We start from the raw sequence: 21,329 nt of genomic DNA, 5'->3' as shown, positions 1-21,329 counted from the left end.
AAATTATAACATTAATCTGCCCAAAATACACATATATACTACCACATGGTCCAAAAATTGAAGGAGGCCTCAATGCAATGTCCCAATCAACTGAAAACAGTGAGAAGTGCTGCCAAATTGCTTAACTTTGAGATGTTCTCAGTCTGGATTCTAAGCAACCATTTGGGTTTGAAGCATATTTGTACACTCTACATTTGTACATGATACATGTTATTCATGTATCATGATGTGAAAATATTCCATAAAATATCAGGAATAATGCTTCTGAAAACAAGAATGAAATCAGCATACCAATATTTGATGATGTTAACATTTATGGAAATCTTAAATTTGGCTCTAGACAAGTCAAACTAATATCATTTTAGCTGGACGGTGATGAAAACATGAATATCTGTTTATTGCCCAGGATAAATGAGGTATTGATTGTTTTCTTAATGTCTATAATCAGTCATACATCTTCAGCCCTCTGTTATGACCAGAGTTTTTTTGACATCCTTGATTTCGGATTTAGGTTTGAAAGTTGGGCTGAGACATGAGCTTTTTCCCAAATAAATGAGCAGTCCTAATTCTTTTGCCAGAAATTGTGATTTAAATTTCCAAGGTGGACTAATTATAAAATGTTTAAATGCTGGACCTTGCGTTTCACTCCAGAGACCGTCTTTATTTAGGATGCTTTCAGCTACATGTAGCAGAAAATGCGACTCACACTGATTCCACTAACAAGGAAAGTTATTTAGCTCAAGTTCAAAGGACTTCCCATTCCCAAGCATACGTTAGAATCACCTGGGAGAGTGTTTTAATCAATACTGGTCACAGGAGAACTGAGAATCTTTCCAGCAGAGCGTGGGCATTAGTAATTGTTAAAAACTTCCTGGATTATTCAAATATGTAGTCAAGGTTTAGAACCACTAATTTAGAAGCTCATCTGTGTCTTCAAGGATGCAGTTTCTTGCCATCTCTCTGCCCTGACCTGCCCTTCCCAGAACAAACTGTTCCCAAGGTTGAAAGCAAGACAGCTGTAATAGTTCTAGACACCATATCCATTCACTAGCATCAAGAGGAGAATGACCATGTCTTCCTAGGGCATTTTTTAAAGGTAGGTTTGCCAGATAAAACAAAATGCCCAGTTACGTTTGAATTTCAGATAAATAATGAGTAACTTTTTTAGTATAAGTATCTCAAATATTACTTGGGACATATTTCTACTAAAAACTTTATTCGATGTTTATATGAAATTCAAATTTAACCCTATGTTCTATGTTTTTATTTTTAAATATGGCAACCCTATCTTAAAGACATTTTCAACAGCTTCTCACCAAGACTTCCCTTTATGTCTTACTTGCCAAAATTCCTAGATTACCCTTAAATCCATCAGGCCCAGCCACTGCCCACAACTGTAGATTGGGTTGGAGGGGGCTCATGGCTGCAGGGCCCTCTTGGGAAGGAGACACAGGGAACACCAGCCCTAGCCCCTATAGAGAACCCATAGTACAGGTAATACTTCTGTTTCATAAACACTGAGTGATACCATGATGTCTACACTAAAACTTTTCTGCAATTACCTTTCTGGAAAAAAAAACATAAATTTGATTGTCATGAATGTATTCATCTTCATTGAACAGTCATCTTCAGAACTGTTCTTTTTTTCTTGAGACAGGGTCTCATGCTGTCACCCAGGCTGGAGTGCAGTGGCACAATCTCGGCTCACTGCAACCTCCATCTCCTGGGCTCGAGTAATCCAACCCCTTCTGCCTCCCAAGTAACTGGGACTACAGGCACGAGCCACCATGCCCAGCTAATTTTTGTATTTTTTGTAGAGATAGGGTTTCACCAGGTTGTCCAGGCTGGTCTTGAACTCCTGAGCTGCCTGCCTCAACCACCCAAAATGCTGGGATTACAGTCATGAGCCACTATACCCCACCCAGCAGAATTGTCAGTTCTGAGGTGACTTAAATGTTCCCCAAAATCACTATGCTATGCAAAGTCATGCAGTAAAAACCACAGGGAGTCTAGGCACAGTGACTCATGCCTGTAATCCCAGTGCTTTGAGAGGCTGAGGTGGGAGGATTGCTTGAGGCCAGTTCAGCTGGGGCAACATAGCAAGACCCCATTTCTACCAAAAAAGAAAAAAAAAAAAAACCACTGGGCATGGTGGTACACACCTGTAATTCTAGCTACTTGGGAGGCTGAGGTGAAAAGATCGCTTAAACCTAGGAGTTCAGGGCTGCGGTGAGCTATGATCACACCACTGTACTCCAGCCTGGGTAACAAAGCGAGACTTTGTCTCTAAAATAGTAATAAACATAAGATAAAAACCACAGGGCTTGTGGGGAAAATTGGGTTGGGGTACAATACTGAAAAAAAAGGTCATCAGTGACACATGAAGCACAGTAGGAACCTAATAAAAGTGGTAGAGTGGTTTTACACATTTTAAGTGATTAAGAAATAAATAGTGCAATAAATATGATACTTTGCCTTGAAAAATACCTGAAGCTCAGATGGGGAAGTGGACATTGGAAGGGTTGTAGCTTGTGAGTCACTGTGAAGTGGTGGAGGAGAGTTATCTGGAATCTGATGGATTTGGTTATGGAAGTAGCTCATAACACATATGGCATTGAGGTAACTGGCAGATATCTGTGTTGTGTGCATGCAGGCATTGTGCGTATTCCTGCATTCCCACGTGCAGCTGCGTTCATTTGTGTGGAGTGTTCTGCATTCACCCATTATTTCTTGAGGATGATATTGTGTGTAAGCAAATGTGAACTTCGGGTTACGCTCAGTTGTTCCTTAATACACTGATCTCACTGAAACTAGTTCACATTTTCAGAACAAGCATTATAACAGAACTGACTCTACACAGTTCATGACATGCAGCTTCTGGATTTGGTGAGTTGGAGCAATGAGAATATAGAAAGGTTATACTCTACATAATTTCTTTGTACTCAAGTAACAGTTCCATGTTAACTAGAAATTTTAGAGTTATTCCATTTTATTAATGGTCAACATGTACCCAAAGTATTTCACAACACCAATGTGTGCATCATGTATATCTGACTCAATACGGTCTGACTCCTCATCAGAATTCTGCAGATAAATCCCTCAATTTTGAGGTATGCCCTGTAGGGCCTTTTACAGTCTCACCCTGTTCAGCCTCATCATCAGTCCTCCCTCTTACTCCTCCGCAGCCCCTCAGGAATGCACAGCTATTTCATTTCCCTCAAACCAAGCATGCTTCCTCATACTTCTGTGTTGTTTCCCTTCACTGTCTCTTCTGGCCAGAGTGATTCATGTAGCCACAAAACTGATAGAGTCCCTTCCAGTCTCAGCCCAAGTACCTTATGTGCCATGGAGCCTTCTCTGCTAGGAACTTTCAGCACTTGCAATAAGTAGCTGGGGCCCTAGTTAAGCTGCAGATTTCAGAACCCCTCCCCAAACCTAAAGCAGCAGCATCTTGAGATGGAGGGTGTCCTGCGTAATCTGCAAATGCTTCCCCTGCTTTGAATGTCAGAGAACTACTTGTGTTTACTTATAAGGCTCTTGCAGGCACTTGTCACTGTATCCTCTGTGCCAGATATTGTGTCTGGCACTCAGTAAACGTTTAGGAATAAATGAATGCTGTTGAGGGTTTTGTGTGTTGTGCAAGTATTGAGATGTCTTAGGCTTTGCTCTGGCGTCCTCTAGAGCCTGAAAAGTTGCTTCATTTCTCAGCAGCATTTACCAACCAGTTATTTAAAAAGCTAATAGGAATTGTTGGTATTTAATGACAGATAGGGTATAACTGAAGGGATGAACTAACAAAAGTATGATAGGCATATGAATAAACCAGGTAATTTAGAGAATTATTTCCTTTTCACCTTTTTGTCTTTCCAGAAGTCTCAGAAGTGGTAGTGTTTGTGTTTAAAAAGAAAGAAAGAAATATCAAGGCTGTTCCAACACTTACTTGCTTTTACCAATTGTTATTAAAGTCATTCTTAAAACTGTGCTTGATCCTCAGCTTGGATTTGCTGCAGGGTACGGTTTTTTGTCTGTCTCTGTTGGGACATTGTAGAGGTCAGTTAGCCCAGAGAATAAGTTGTACAAGTGTGTGCATTTCATCCTCACACGGATCAATTAGCTTTGTCATAAGAAAAACAGTCTTGGCTCAGGCCCTTCTATCTGGGTCAGCCATTGTGCAGATGCCTACCTTGGTGCCAGGAACAGCAAGGGAGAGCACGCAGATGGTTTTGCCCAGCCAGCATTACTGTAAGAAACTCAGCTGGAGGCCCTGGTGCTGGCTGGCTGATTTCATCAGTTGGTCTGATCACATGTAAGTGGTGAGGGGGAAAACCCTTGTTAAGTAGAGTAACATCTGTGCTTATTGTCCTGGTGGAGGAGAGAACTACATGGGTTTCCAAATGATGGGTCAGGTTGCCTGATTATAAAAACACAACACAGAAATGACAGCGCAAAAGCCCAAAAGATGGGAGCATTTCTCCACAAATGCCATTTAATTAGACTCCCATACATAAGCACTTCTAGCAGACACCTTTTATACCTTTTGAATTTTTACAGGGCTAAGAAGACATACCGTATGCATATAATTATTTTAAATTGCAGTTATAGGACTTTTGCAAATAATGAGGTTTGTAACTCTGCAAGTGAGGTTTTATTCTTCCTCTGGTTACACCTATGTGAAGTTGTTCCTAATTAAAGGTTGTATTTCAATTTCCAGCGTATTTATTCCAGATTGTAAGCTTATTTACTTTACTTTAGAATTTGTAGCACATGATCCTGTTTTCTGGCACCATTCTTGTCTTTTCTGTTTATTATTTTTTGTAGGCAACTTCTAGGAAAGCAGAATTAGATTAAAATAGCTCACAATGTTAAAATGGCAGTAGGTGCAAGAGCATGTTTCTAAAAGCTAAAAGTTCTTAATAAATATTACTTATGATTTTTTCAGAAATCATATCTTCAGAAAGGTATCTTCAGAAAATCAGGGATGAATTTAAATACCATGAATTATGGAAGTATTTTTGCCATTTCCTTTTCATTGCATTTTATGTTTGAAAAGCATCTTTTATTCTCTGATACTTAATACACAGCCTATGTTTATCAAAAGTTACAGAAGAGAGCATGCATAATCCAACAAAATTAATTCATATTTCACTTGTGTTTTTTAACGAGAAATTTTATAAATGTTTGTGTTTACAGTAGAATAAACTGATATCTGATGGTCTAAGAATTAGCTCTAAATAGAATAATAGAGCTACTCAGTACAAAACTAACTCAGGGTGGTTGGAAAGCTCTCCTGGAAGCTTATCACCCGGCTTCTCTCTCTGCTGCATCCTACTCCATGTTGAGAAGAGGTCTTTTGGACTGTCACCAAGTATGCATCTAACCATGCAGCCATCTGTTAAAACTGCCTGAGATCAGATAGACAGTAAAGTACTTCACAGCCTTCCTAGAATGATGGGAAGATGTATTCAGAAGTAAATATTAATAGAAGGAGCACATGAAATGAGTTATTTAAATCCTTGCCATCCAAATTGTGGTCCGTAGACCGGCTGCATCCCATCCCCTGGGAGACTGTTAGAAATGCAGAATCTTAAGCCCTAACACAGACCTTCTAAATCAGACTCTGCATTTTAACAAGATCTCCAGCTGATTTTTGTTCATATTAAAGATTGAAAAAAATTGATATTAATAACATTAATTGAATACCAAATAAGGAATGAGATTTTCTACATATAAAGCAAACTTCAAATATATCCTAGTGTGAGCGTGTTCTCCTTGTAAACGGTGGCTAAGTGCTAATAGTTATAGAACACCTTCTATAAGTGTGTCCTCTGTTCTAAGCATTTTACATGTATTAGCTACTTTAATCCTCAAGCAGTGCTATAAGGTCACTGCTAGAATTGCTTCCCATTTTACAAATAAGAAAACTGAGGGAAATAGAGTCTGTGGTTAGCACTATCTACAAAAAAAAGTTATTAGTCATAACTGGGCAATGAAGAATTTCTGCCTTATCAGGTAGACCCGAAGAATAAAAAGGGGTAAGAAATTAAGATCTTTTTTACTCCCTCAATAAAACTTATAAGCAACAGCTGAATATAAAGGGAAATTTCTTTCCCTTAATTTTGTGAACCTCACATGTACTATTTTTAAAATATTTGTAATCCATACCCCATATGTCGCACCCACGGCAAGCATGTGATCTGAATTAATTATTTTAACCTGCCAACACCTGACTTCAAAAAGAGATTTGGAACTCTTCGCATGTAAACCAATGAAGAGAATGTGGAGTTGATACGTAATTTGTCAATTCTAGGGATATGCTATAAGTCAAGTAGCAATGTGGTAGAGAAAATTTTTACAGGGAAAAATAAAGGTTTCTCCCTATACTTGACCTTGTGGTCTTGCCCTGCAGCCCTTGTTGGGCTGCTGCGGAGAAGGGGTTTGAATGATCACTATCTGTTAGAGCCAGCTGAAGCAGCACAATCAGAGAGGAGCTGGGCTGGAGAAAGCCTGACTCATGGCTCACCTGGCCACACCAATTTTATCACATGCAATTTTTAACTTTATAAATTATAAGGAGTCAGTATCTTTTAATGTAGGGGTTTTGTCCAAGTTTCAGGGGGAAACTAAAGGAGTAAAAAGTGATACAAAGTCCTGTGGAGTTCAGGTTTTAGTGGCTTTGCTGTAGCCTTCCATAGTCAGGAAGGAGCACTGCTAGTACAGGAGGATGTGGGGTAGAAGGAAAAGGGCTCAGTGATTGTTATGAAAACCCATCCTCTTGGGACAAATCCAGTGTCCCCTGGTAGTGAGGATGTCAGCGGTGGGACACCGCAGTGCTTCAGTGGCTGAAAAACAAGGACGCCTACTAGTGGGATTTCTGCTACTGCCCAGCTACCTAGCCATGTAAAAGTTGCTTTATTTGTAAACAAGAAGGGGTTGAAATAAATGAGCTCTAAAGACATTTCCAGTTCTGAAATGATATAATTGGATAGCATAAATTTGACATCTTGAGCTTTGAATTTCAGTTCAGAATTTCTAAAGGCCATTTCCATTTCCATTTAACTTTTGTTTACATCCTGTCCAAAAATGGGAACTCTTATTTACTGGGGATTTTGTAAGCATCTTTATTTTTAAAATATCTTTAAGAATCACATTATTTCTAGGCAACCCATAAACAGCAGCATCCACTGACATTCTCACTTTAATCATATAGAAGGAAGCCCTTTACCATAAGAGTGCTGTACTACTCCGGGTTTGCACATGGAACAAAATATGCTAATTATTTATGTTCTTTTTTACAAGTGATTTCATAGAAGTTTCTCTGTTTAGTGTTGTTTAGAGTACAGATTTGTTTAGCGTATAGAATATTATTTGGAGTTTGATTTGGAATCAGTTACATCTTTTTTTTTCCTTGGCAATCACCTTTCACTTTTTTCTTCTCTACTATGTTATTTGCATTATTTGATTTTCTTATTACAAAACTATGATCCAATTTCATTGCAGAAAATCCGCAGAAAATTAGCAAAAAGGAGGAAAAAAATCACCCATAATTCCACCATTTGAAGAAAACCAATATAAACTATTTGGGAACTATCCTTTTTTTTTTTTTCTATGCATGTATATATATTTTTTGAAATCAGAATTCATTCTTTACCTAGTAGTTTGTAACCTGTTTTCCCAATTAGTATATGATATGTTATTCTTAAATGTTCTACTATAAAAACATTTTTAAAGGTTGTATAAGTTGGACATGATGGCTCATGCCTATAATCTCAGCATTTTGAGAGGCTGAAGCAGACAGATCACTTGAGGTCAGGAGTTCGTGACAACTCTGACCAACATAGTGAAACCCCGACTCTACTAAAAATATATTTTTTTAAAAAATTAGCCGGGTGTGGTAGTAGATGAGTATAATCCCAGCTACTTGGGAGGCTGAGGCAGGAGAATCACTTGAACCCGGGAGGCGGAGGTTACAGTGAGCCAAGATCACACCACTGCACTGCAGCCTGGGCGACAGAGCGAGACTCTGTCTCAAAAAATAAATAAATAAAAAATAAGGTTTGCATAGCATACTGTTTATAAATGTTCCACAAGTTACCCAAATCACCCATCATTAGACATTTAGGATTTCTGTGAGGTGCCTATGCCCATATGTGTGCATGTTGCCATTGAATGTGTGATGAATACCCTGGGAGTTATTTCTGCATGCATTCATAATCCTTTGAAATAACTTTCTAGAATTATATTAAAATTTAGAGACAATAAAATTCACATTTTTTGAGTGTTTACCATGTACCACTGTGCAAAGTATTTAATCTGGAAAACCTCATGTAATTTAAATTCAGTCCTCCAACAAGCACATGAGGTAGAAGCTATCATTATCACCATTTTGTAAACAGGAAACTGAGGCTCAAAGAACTTTGCTATCTGGTCAGAATCACAGAGAAGGTAAGTGTCAAGCCTAGTATATACTGATTTTAAGGCTTGTGATTTATATTCCAACTTGTTCACCAGTATGGCTGTACAGCTTCACACCTCATACCACTTATTTTAATACTCTTAAAAAGTCTTCTTTGTGCTCTTCTTCCATTTTTTTCTGGTGGTATCTTCCTCTGCTGATACCATATGCTTCTGACTTGGATTTCATTCACACCGTGTATGTGTTTTGCCCTTGTGTACACCACAGCTTCCTCCGAACATCCGTGGCCTTTCCACTTTTTCTCCTTGAGACTTTCCGTTTCCTTTACTTCCCACTTCTTGTTCACCCATCTGCTCGAGAAAGACTGGGCGTCTTTCCTGTCTTCTGGTTGCTATATTTAGCCTGTTCCTGCTGCCTACAGCTAGTGTTGGTTCCCTTGTCTGCTTCTCTTGTGTTCTGAGGACACCCACTTAGAAGCTAAGCAGAACTCCACCTCAGTGCCATTCCTGCCTCACTATTCCCCTGGAGTTTGAATTAGTCCATGGACAAAAACACCACTGCAGCCTGAATAATCATCTGTCAGCATGGTGTGTGTTGGGGGCAGTGGCCACAGCAGTCTGCATGTCAAACCCCAACCCTGAAAACATAATTATATGAAGTGAAAATGCAACAGGGATGAACAGAAAAGGAAGGGAAGCCTTTCTGCTGAACCTCAGCTCATACTATGCCCATGTTCTGGCTCAGCTCAGTGACTGCCTCTTTGCCCGGGTGCCATACTTTCCTGCCTCCTAAAACATATTTCCTTATTATTTTGTCTAAGACAAGACTCTCCTTCTTCAGGACCCCTCAAAAATACTAGAAAACCTCCTTTCCTTTCCATATACACAAATTGAAATCATCTTCCCTTTCCAGAACTGTGAGAAGGCCTCTCTCATGTCTCTTTTACAGAACTTATCTTATACCTCTCTTGGCTTTCTGTGCAGGTTTGACCATCCTCTAAATTTTTAGAAATCAGAGGCCATGTTTTAGTCATTATTGTATTTCTCACAAGGCCTAACACGATGCAAATGAACATCATTTTTGAATAAATTAATACGTGAATAAATAATAAACTATGAAAGTTTGTCCTCTTTTTAACAAAGAAGTAGCAGGAACACATTGAACTATTTAATAAAATTGATATATTAAATTTAAACAACTGAGATACATAACATTTAAATAGAAGTATAATGATGCATCAACTATTTGGGGCAGAATGATAGTAGAAACACCACTTATTAAAAAGCAAATTCAAAAAACGATTTCTTCAGATTATTTAGTCAAAAAGAAAATCATTCAACAAACAACAAAACAACACAGCCAGTCATATCTGTATGTTTTTGAAGGAAAACAGTTTAATAAGCAATTTGGCATTAGGACTCAGCATTACAACTGGTGAATCTCAGGTAGAGGAAACTGAAATATGGGATCGTTCATGGGAAGGACCATAGTAATGGAGCATAGGAAGGAATGTGTACACAGGGAAGAAATGAGAGTAGCAGGCCAAGTGACTTGGGTTCTCAAAGAGCTATCTAAACCTTAGCATACACTTCCAGAGAATGTGGCTTACAGAGGAGTAGACCATATTTTATGTAGGAGATAATGAGAGAATATACCTCAGAAGTTTGTGTGAAGAGTAAACATTTTAATACAGCAAAGCTCAGTGTCTGGTATATTACAATCAATGTAAAGGGATTTGATGCTAGTTATTTTTCTCTTCTGGTAGATTGGCCCTCATCTTCTGGTCCTTTGCTATAGGGCACCAATTACGATTGGTGATGTTGCACGCTGTAGTCTACACGTGGCCTAACTTTATCCTCCTCTATCAGTTTCTTGCCTTGCACGTTAATTTGCTATCCAGAGCTTAAGACGGTGATGGGCTCTTAAGCTAATCTTTCTGGGCTAAGCTATGTAAACGTTTTAAAACCTGTTTTCCAACAGTGAATCATAAAACTTTGTATTTAAATCCATTTCACTGTCTGAACTTGATTATAAAAAAAAAAAATTCTAAAGAAAGAATAATTACCTTTATCGAGTGTCTGCTCTGTGCCAGATGCTGTGTTCTCCATATGTTCCCATTTGTTCTCCCCCAGTCCTTCCAGGTTGGGTTGAGTAGACCAAGAAATTAAGGAACTTGTCCAAGATTATACAGCTAATAACTGAGAAAAATAGGATGTGAACCCAGGTGTGTCTATTTCAGCATTACTTTGTTCCCCACCCTACGCCCTCCTATAATGGAAGGCAGGACATACACATAAAAGTAAATATAATAAACATTTATCTTCAGTGTCTTATTTACACATAATTACACTAACTGGTAACTGGTTGGTTTCATAAAACCTCAAGGCAATTAGCCAAGCATTTTTATTGCAGAGGACCAATTTAATGAAAACACATAACTAAAGCTGTCAATGTCTAAAGCATTGTTAGTTGGGAGGAGTGTGGAGGATGAGAAAAGATAAAAATGTAAAGTCAGTTCCCACAGTTTTAGAAGCTTGATTCTTGGCTCTTTCTTTTATCTGTAATTATATAATATAGTGAAGAATAAATGACAAGCCACCCTTTTGCCTCCAAGTGATTCCATTTCTATTTATAAAGTCTGAGTGATAGTTGAAGGGTTTAGAAATATTTTAAGATTAAGCAAACTCTAGAGGATAATACGTTAGATTTCAGACTATGGATGAGGTTCTTGGTACCTCAACCTGCTTCAACCAGAGTAGTCCTCTTTTATCTCACATATTCGGCTTTTATATAACCATCCCTTTGAAAAAGAAGGTTTAACTGATTCAAAGTTGCCTTTTTCCATGTGTTTATATTGAGACAAACAGATTCTGTTTGTATCAAGATCTACTTGGGGTTTAAGTATTCAAGATGCACTTCAGTGGCTGCCACCAGAGCCCTAAGCAAAAATTGCAAACTTGGAAATTTGTGTTTTTATATCCCTGCATATTCGCCCAGCAAGTGCCCTGGACTGCTACAATCTTAGGACTTCCCCATTAACTATACAGGTTAGAGGGCCCCAGTCTCATCACAGTCTTTATTACAGTAATGTTCCTGCTAGAGGAATAAAATGTTTTGAGAAAGAGGCCCTCTTTAAGCTCATACTTTCCACCAGCTGTTCAACACCTCACTGCCAACAGACTGTGCCTACGTCCTCTAAAGCGTGTCTTCTAAGTTCTTCCTTCCCAGTTTGATTTCCTTTGCAAAAGAAAATAAATCCATTCAGGTAGGAATGACTGCTGAGTGTCAAAGCTCCCAACGGCTTTCGTGTTTTAAAAGAAGTGGTGGCTAATCCAAATTAAACTAATGCATGGAATAAACAGAGGAGAAGTTTTTAAACCAAGAAGCACTGCATTCCTTGTACCCTTGGTCCACTCCGGGCTATCAGCACCCCAATTGGTAGCCACTTGTAAGGCGAAACACAGGCCATAGATTGGCCCTCTCTTTTTAAAAGACTGTCAAACTCTGGCCTCGGTACAGTTCTAGACTCAGCTAATTGGGGTTTGTGTCTGCCACAAACTAAAAAGGTTAATGGTTCAGTAGAGTAGACCGGGACCATATAACTTTCTTATTCCATCTACTAGTTTGTAAGTTCCTTGGAAGCAAAGCCTCTAACTTTTGCATTCACCTGAGAGTACTGAATTTAGGTCCAGAGTGGACAGAGAATTACTTAAGGTCCCGTGACTTATTAATGGCAGGACCAGGAATAGAACTTACGTTTCCTCATGCCATATGCTAAGTTAATGTTGTTTTCATTCTGCCTCTATTTCTGTTGTCTATTGCTGCATAACAAACCTACTCCAAAATCTAGTACCCCCATCATAGGTCTGTGGATCAGGAAATTGAGCAGGGCTCAGGCTCTTCTTCTGCTCCAGGAAGGGTCTTGACTGGGTCACTTACTAGGCCGGCTTCAGCTGGCTCAGGCTGAAAAGTCCAGAAAAACTTTATTCACATGTCTAGACTTCTGTGCTTCTCATGTGCCCTCTTTTTCTCTGTATGTTCTCTCCTTTCTTTCAGTATTGTAGCCTGAACTTCTTTACAGCATGGTAGCTAGCTTCTAATGAAAGCAGAAGCTGGCAGGCCCCTTAAACTAGCTCAAAATTAGCAGTTTGACTTCGGCTACATGCTCTGGATCAATGCAAGTCATAGACCAGTCCAGATTCAAGGACAGGGGGAATACATACGACCTTGTAATGAATAAAGCAACATGCATAGTCAGGGAGGGAAGAAATTGATGGTGGCCATCTTTGGAGACTAAGCACAACCATTATTAAACAGCAGATGTAGCCTTCTTTCTCTAATTCCTAGTTTCCTGTGACAACCAGGGAAATTCAAGGCTGTGCAGAAACAAATGAGAAAAAGAAGTAGAAAAAAGCCCTGAAACACCCCATCCTTTTCTACCTTAATGCTCAGCTGCAGAGTTAGGAAGATAACCCCACCTCTCCAAAATTACTTCTAATTATCCTTTGGCTAAGCTTCTTCTGGAAGTATTTGTTCTTATTTGAGTATTGGAGGAGAGGCTACTACACTTGTAGGATATATAAAGAACATGGTTAGTGCTGCTACTACTATGTCTATTTTCTTTCTTTTTTTTTTATTTTTTTTTATTTATTTTATTTTATTTTATTTTATTTTTTTGAGATAGAGTTTTGCTCTGTCACCCAGGCTGGAGTGCAGTGGCATGATCTCAGCTCACTTCAACCTCCATCTCCCGGGTTCAATCGATTCTCCTGCTCAGCCTCCTGAGTAGCTAGGATTACAGGTGCTCACCAACACTCCCAGCTAATTTGTTGTATTTTTAGTAGAGACAGGGTTTCACCATGTTGACAAGGCTGGTCTCGAACTCCTGACCTCAAGTGATCTGCCTGCCTCTGCCTCTCAAAGTGCTGGGATTACAAGCATGAGCCACCGCGCACAGCACTACGTCTGTTTTCTGTGTCAAGTGTTTCAATGCCTATTCCTAAGAGCTAGCTCTTGAGACAGCAGTTAAAAACAATAATTTGCAGTGCTACATGTGCCTATTGTTAAAACGGGATATATCTACAAGTAACCTTTTCAACTATTAATTTCCATGTACAAGTCAAATTATACTCCTTCTCAAAGAGAAAGGATACCTTAGTAGGTTTTTCTTTCCTTCTTTTTTAATGATACAGAGGATTCTTATGCAAAAGGACAAGTAGATCTAAGACTGGAAAATCAATTTTGTAGCCTATTCCAGCTCTGGCAATATCCTTTCTTTGTATTCCAGCTAGCTTTGTTTAGAGTATCCTAAATGATGAGGATTATTCTTTTTCTCTTAAAAAAAAAACTCCCATAACCTTCCAAATTTCCTTGGGAAACTTTTTGCTTATATTATCTTTTCCTTAACAAAAAAAAAAAAGACTTCAGCCTTTTGTTACAGTTAGATTGTTTTTAGGTAATTTAACTTAGATAATTATTCAACCTAGAGTACTTTTTCCTAGAAACAAACAAATAAATGAAATATTCTAGTGTCATATCAAGAGAGAGGAGCAACAATTTATGGGCTGCTGAGGCAAAACTTTTCCAAGCGCTTTAGGAACTCTCACATGTTAAGAAATTATCAGATTATCATTGTCTAGAAAATGATGAGATATGTCTTTTTCTTTCTTTTTTTTTTTTTTTTTAACAGAGTCCAGGTTCCAGGCTTACAGATTTGTCTTATAAAAAGGGAAATCTTTGGTTTTGCAAATGTGTGAAAAAGATGCAATGTTTTTGTACCAACTGCTTAGGAAGTATAGTTCACTGAAATCCAAATTGCCCTCTTAATTTGTGTTGCCCAATGCTTATTGAAGATATATTGTGTGCTTTTTAAATACAAGGTTGTATATGCAAATCTATGCAATGCAAGATTGTATATGCAATCTAACTATAACTTTACACATGGCCTAAAGCTCGAATTCAATTAGGAAAAGTCCAGACCTTTAAAATTTTCCATTTTACCCTTTTTTTATTTTGTTGGCGGTGGCAGTTGTGATTTTGTTTTTATTTGCTGTTTTGATTTGTCTAGGTTTAAAAAGGTATCATGCTGCTTTAAACTAATCTAGATCATTTAGAAAACTATGGGGATTTTATTGGACAATGTCTAAAAAATTTCCATATGTTTATCCCTTTAGGAAGAAGAATTAGAAGCCCAAATTTCCTTCCTTCAAGGACAGTTGAATGACCTGGATGCCATGTGCAAATACTGTGCAAAGGTGATGGACACTCATCTTGGTAAGTGAATTACTTTGGCCCTGGGAATGATAAGAGTCATTACAATAATAGCCACTAGCATTACTTTGTTCTAGGCCCTGTGCTAAGCTGTTTACATGAATTACCTTATTTAATCCTTACAACAGCCATATAATAGAAGTACAATTACTCTCTACATTATATAGATGAGGAAACCAAGGCATAGAGGGATTAAGAAAATGCCCAAAGATTATATCATTAGTAAATTGAGTGGAAATTCAAAATCAAGCAAGCTGGATGCAGTGACTCACAGCTGTAATCCCAGCACTGTGGAAAGCCAAGGTGGGAAGATTTGAGACCAGGAATTTGAGACCAGCCTGAGCAACATAGTGAGACCGTGTCTCTACCAAAACAAAAACAAAACAAAAAAAAAATTTTTTTTTTAAATTAGCTGGGCACGGTGGCATGTGCCTATAGTTCCAGCTACTCGAGAGGCTGAGATGGGAAGACTTTGCTTAAACCCAGGGGTTTGAGGTTACAGCAAGTTGTGATTGGGCCTCTATACTCCAGCCTGGGTGACAGAGTGAGACTCTTTGTCTAAACAAAAATAATAAAATTAAAAAATTCTTTAAAAGCAATCTGACTACAAATCTCAACTCCTGTGCCCTTTGTAAATGTCTGTTTACCTCAAACCAAAATGAAATATTGAGTTTTCAAGATCAAATAATCAGCTATACTGCTGTGCCAACGTGTCAGTAATCACTAATGTGATTATTATTTTGACAATTCTTTGTTTTTTTATAAAAATGTGTTTTTTAACCACCTGCCTGAAATACATGACCTTTTCTTACTTCTGACTGTGCTTATATTCTAAGAAATGTCCCAGTTTGAAGTTCATTTTGCATGTGGGTCCTGCATGTCCCACTGGAAAGTCTTCAGGCACTGCTCTGCATTTGTAAAGGTTCTGTATCTCGTATTAGAGATACCTTATGCTGACTCACGTATGAATCACTTCAGTAACTCCATGCTGCTTACAAAAGCTTCTGTCATGCACCATTTTACTATTTTTTTAGACCATTTATGGGCAGCCTTTGTTTCTTCACTGTCCAGTAAGATTGGTAATTTATGAATAAATTAGGAAACTAAGACATGTACTCATGGAAATGGCCAATGTGCTGCTCTGTAGTGTCAAGAAATGGCAATACCAGGTATTGTAAGAAATCAGGATGCATCCCACCTGTGAGGAGAAACCAAAGAGAATCCACCAAAGCCTCTGGGGCCTTCGTTGGAGGTAAACTCTCTGCCTTCAAACCCCCCAACAAGCTCTAAGCCATTACAAGTAACAATGGCTGTCATTTGGGTATAGCCTAAACCATACTGGCCTCAATAAAATAATAAATGTTCTCTTAAAAGATTTGGAGAGATGCTGATCTAAGTGGCTGGCTGCCTGACAGTGTCTTATTAGCAGCTGGCTGTGTCCTGTTCTACCCTCAGCCGTGTTCCTAGCATCTCAACCACTCCTGCAGGGAAAGGGCTCAAGAGAGAAAAACAGGAGAAACCCCGGTAGATGATTGATAGGGTAGTATCTGTCATCACAGCAAGAAACATTACCCCTGTCACATTTGATCCACTCTGTTTATTTATTAATAAATAAAGCTGCTTGACCATCATTTTTAAAAATTCATATAGACCTATAACAAAGTCGCCAGTTCAGTCACTTACCACTTGCAGAGTCCAGATAACAAGAGTGAGTTCTGGTATAAAGAGACTTTTTATTCCATAGCTTAGCTTAGGAGAAGAAGTACAGACCCCTTCCCTTAAAGGTACCACCTCACTTTGGGGACAGAAAACAGAGGCTTTTAAAGGGGGACTTGGCATGAACAGCAAATGAGGGAAGGAGTGAGCAGGTAAAGGTCTATGTCAGTGGCTTCAGTGCCTTATCTTCCAGGTGGTTAAGCTGGTGCCAGCATAGGCAGAGTTAGGTTGTAAAGTGAGTGTTATCTGAGATACTCTCCAGTGGGGGGAGAGTTTCATCTCGGGCGTACTTGAGGTTGTAAATTGACTGTTGTCTCAAAGAAATCTCTGGGTGGGAGAGATTTCCAGTCCAGGAGCTTCTAAGCAAGCACATAGTTAGGTAAGCTTGCCCTGTAGAGAGTGTCTGGTAAAGGGCAAGTAAAGGTTGCGTTTAAAGAGCTAAGTAGGAAATGGGGAACAAAGCAAAGGGAGGAAAGAGAAAAGAAGAAAATAGTAATTAAAAAAAAAAAAACAACTCATTATCTTTCTCTTAGGAAAATGGGGGTAATAAGTTACAGACCTAATTTTACATGAATCTTATCTAATATCATTGCACTATAAAATACATCAGAAAGAACTAATAAACAGATAGTTTATATAGTTGTATATGACTAATTATGGTTACTTATTTACATATAATTTTAATTTTAACATGAATATATAGTTTTTGCTTTTCTGTCTACTTGGATGACCTTTGCGTTACTTGACTTTAGTTTTCACCAAAGTAAGAGAGCAAAGAAGTGATGGGGAGAAAGATTTACTGGAACTGTACAAAATCCTGTTAGGAAATTTCGAAGTTGTTTGGTACACATAGCAGCTTTTAAAGCAGCTTAACTTAAGCCTCGGAATTTTCAAACAGCTTTTGCTCTGACTTTGGTCTTTCAATCAGCACTAAAAGAGCATTTTCTCATTGCATGGGAGGGGGAAACACTTTAATTAAAATGGAAAGAAAAGCCTATACCAGCTGTGAATTTTCAACTAACCACAAAACTAGATTTGTTTTTGTGTGTATGTTTCACTTTCAGCCAGAACTCGTTCACATAGCTGTTTATTTTTTTTCCCTCATATAAATAGCCTGACCGCATTTTTAAAGTGGGATTCAGGGATGCTACCAAGAATTCCTGGCCCCAAGGCCCACAGATGCATTTCAGTTCAAATGTATAATATAACAATGGTTAATTAAAAGATGCTCCTAGATTGTAGGCAACTTTGATTCTAAGCAAAGATTTAAGGAAAACATGAAGATTAAGTTGACTTGATGCTCTTGATTTGTTCTTTAACATATTGTGGCTTCTTAAAAATTATTTTAATACCCTTATTTTTTCCATAGATGTATTTCTCTTTCTGATTATTAAAGGAGAACAAAATTAGAAGGACTAAAATATTCATTAGTAAGGAATTGAATATAATATAGTATAATATAATTCAATCTTTATAAAGATTAAATTATTTATTAACATAAGTAGATGTTAGTGATAGATTATTAGGTGATAAACACAGATGGCAAAATGGTATATATTTGGTATGAAAATACTGTTACAGTGGTTGCCTAGGTAAGAGGAAGATTATAGAGGGACTTTCCAAGGGACCTAATCTTCTATGCTTAGGAAATAGAAGACATGCCCTGAAAATCTGTGGATGGCTTCAGTGCATGTAACTAGCACTCAGGGGTCAACCTGTATACACAGCAGGCAGAGCCAGTTGTAAAGGTGGTGAAGTGATATCTGAGAAACAGACAACCTCATGTGGCATCAAACAGATCTAGGGTTGAACCCAGGCCCTATCCCTTAGCTCAGCCTGCTTATGAATGTGTCCTCATATGTCAACACATGTACTTGACATTTCCATCTATCTTGCCAGTTCCTTGCCAAAAAATATTTTTAAACCCTAGTATTGGGAATGGCCCAAAGTGGGTATTAACCACAAGTCATCTCCTCTTTCCCTTTAACTCTTTAACTGTCTCTTCTCAGGGAAGAATCTGAGAGACTCTTTCAGCCCATGGCCATAGAGCTGAATAATAACTTGTCCAAGGCCTACAACTGGTTAGCTGAAGAGCTGGACTAGTACCATATTTCCCAATTACCCAACTGAATATTCCTCTATCAAATGATGCAAAATGATGCTGGAACGTGAAATGTGCTAGTTCTAAGATGAGGTGCATGAGCTCCTTGAGCAAGAATAGCTATGTCAGAACTTAATGATGCCTCTGGGGCACTTACTGACATAAGGGCTGCTGAGCCTCCATTATGCACTGGGGTACAGGCTACCGAGGTGGCTGTGAGAGCTGTCTCAGAAACTTACACTAGAAGTTACTTCTCCGGATCCTTTCCTAATGTTAATTATTTTCACAAAGTTCCATTCATATCAAGAGAACTCCATAACACCTTATATTTTCTTTTCTTTTTTTTTTTTTTTTTTGGTATAAATGTAAGGGGTACAAATGTGGTTTTGACACATGGATATATTGCACAGTGGTGAAGTCTGGGATTTTAGTGGGACCGTTACCCAAATAGTGTACATTGTACCCATTAAGTGATTTCTCATCCCTCACCACCCTCCCACCTTTCCGAGTTTCCAGTGTCTATTATTCCACACTCTATGTCCATATATACACATTATTTAGCTCCCACTTATAAGTGAAACCATACAGAATTTGTCTATTTCTGAGGTTTCACTTAGCATAATGGCCTCCAGTTCCATCCGTGTTGCTGCAGAAGACATGATTTTATTCTTTTTTATGGCTGGATAGTACTCCATCTTATATATGTAGCACATTTTCTTTATCCAGTCATCCGTCCATTGCTGAACACTTAGGTTGCTTCTCTATCTTTGCTATGAACTGTGTCACCCTATGTTTTTGTCACACATGCAATAAGTCTCTTAAAATGTCAAGTACTCTTCAAGGCTGTTTTTATAACTGATAGCAGAACAAATATAGAGAAAATCTTTTCAGTTAAAAATTATTTAATGACATTTGTTCAAATGGCCCTTTAATTATAGAGATAATAAAATTGACAGGTTAACAGTATTTCCTCACAGTTTTGGAACCCAAAACTAGAAGGCCATTTGTGTTGCCAAAACTACCAAAATTCTAATTTTATTACCTCCAAGTGATGGAATTATTTGAATTCAAAGGTTTAGAGACAGGAATTGAAAATATGTTTTATTAAACGTAAACTTTTCCTGTCGGCTTTAGAAGAGGTTTTTTACATGTTGATTTTTCTGTTGCTATGGTTACTCCCCTTCTTGTCACCCTGACAGTGAGTTGAAAGCCATTGACAGTATTAATCTCTGTGGCTGAGCTTAGGCTATTTTTAGATATGCCATACTTCACACATAATTGCACGTGGGTGAGCAGCCTACGCTAGTCTGATCTGTGAGCAGCTGGGCTGAGCTGCCAGCTGTTTGCAGGGAATCTATGAGCTGCTCATCCTTCTGGGCTCTAATGCCCTAACCCTCCTGCTCCCAATGGAGGTGTTTCCATTCATCTGTTTGGTATTTGGACACCTTAGTTTCCAGCAGCTTGCCCTTTCATTGATGAGTCATACAGATAATGAGATGGTTAAATGCAATTAATTAAGGAAAATTTGATTTCCTGTGCTTCTGTTGAGAGTACTGTAACTCATAGGATCTTAGAATATTAAAGATGTAAAAGCCCTAGAAATCAACCTAGGTGTTCTTTATTCGCAGATGAGGAAGCCAAGACCCAGGAAGGGTGAGTGACACAGCCAGCTAGCTGGCAATGAGAGTCCAGACCTGAATCCAGTCCTTGGCTTCTCTTTCACTGATTAGTCTACTGAGGCCACACTTGAATCAGTAGTAGGATTTCAAATCTTACGTTATTTTATTGCACCCATCGTAACTGATGTTGTACTTGTCATATTTATGCATGAATTAGCTGAAAAAGGAGGCCAGTTTTGAACATCAGTTTATTTGCCTCCGTAAGAACTTCATAAACTTAATTTTCTGATGTTTATAAAAACAACTTTCAACGAATATCTTTGGAAATGTTCAATAAGGCAATTAACAAATGACATTTGAAAAAGTGAGAAAGAAAATGTGATCACCAGACAGCTTTCTCTCTGTCAACTACACTATGTCATGATTATTTTAAGAATTTTAAATACTGCTTTTTATTGTGGGTAGCAGAGTCCTCTATAGGAGGAAAGGATACACTTCACCTGAAGATCTTGTTAAAAATGAAGATTCTGGAGTCCGATGTTGGAGGCACGAGCCTGTAGTCTCAGCTACTGGGAGTGCTGATGTGGGAGGGTCACTTGAGGCCAGGAGTTTGAGGGTACAGTGTGCTGGTGATCTGGCCTGTGAATAACCACTGCCCTCCAGCCTGTGCAACATATCAAGATGACATCTCCAAAAAGGGAACCCTGACCAGCGTGGCCATGCCTATAATCCTAGCGCTTTGGGAGGCCAAGGAGGGAGGATTGCTTAAGCTCAGGAGTTCAAGACCAGCCTAGACAACATAGTAAGACCCAGTCTCTATTTAAAAAAAAAATTAAAAATTAGTTGGGCATGGTGGCATGTGTCTGTAGTCCCATCTACTCAGGAAGCTGAGCTGGGAGGATCACTTGTGCCAGGAGGTGGTGGATGCTCATGCCACTGCACTGCAGTCTAGGTGAGAGAGCAAGACCCTATCTCTAAAAAAATAAAATAAAGAAAAGAGAACCTTTGTTCATTGTTGGTGGGAACATAAATTGGTACAATTACTATGGAGAACAGTTTGGAAGTTTCTCAAAAACTAAAAATTGAGCTAACTAAAAATATGATCCTGCAATTCCATTCCTGGGTATATACCCAAAAGCAAAGGAAATCAGTATATTGAAGAGATACCAGCACTTCTATGTTTTTTTAGCACTGTTCACAATAGCTAAGA

The 21,329-nt window shown here is 38.5% G+C and overlaps 1 protein-coding gene across 3 annotated transcripts in view; it reads left to right on the top strand.

The window, feature by feature from the left end:
* Positions 1–21,329, top strand: part of TBC1D5 (TBC1 domain family member 5) — a 564,034-nt gene that overhangs the window by 521,449 nt on the left and 21,256 nt on the right. For all 3 annotated transcript variants that reach the window (XM_025377827.1, XM_025377829.1, XM_025377828.1), the window contains one exon: positions 14,587–14,686. In XM_025377827.1, the coding sequence (XP_025233612.1) occupies positions 14,587–14,686 (100 nt within the window). The remainder of the gene's footprint in view (positions 1–14,586; positions 14,687–21,329) is intronic.

Source organism: Theropithecus gelada, chromosome 2 (genome assembly GCF_003255815.1).
Source record: "Theropithecus gelada isolate Dixy chromosome 2, Tgel_1.0, whole genome shotgun sequence".
Lineage (NCBI taxonomy): Eukaryota > Metazoa > Chordata > Mammalia > Primates > Cercopithecidae > Theropithecus > Theropithecus gelada.
This window is presented reverse-complemented; position numbering and strand designations above follow the sequence as displayed.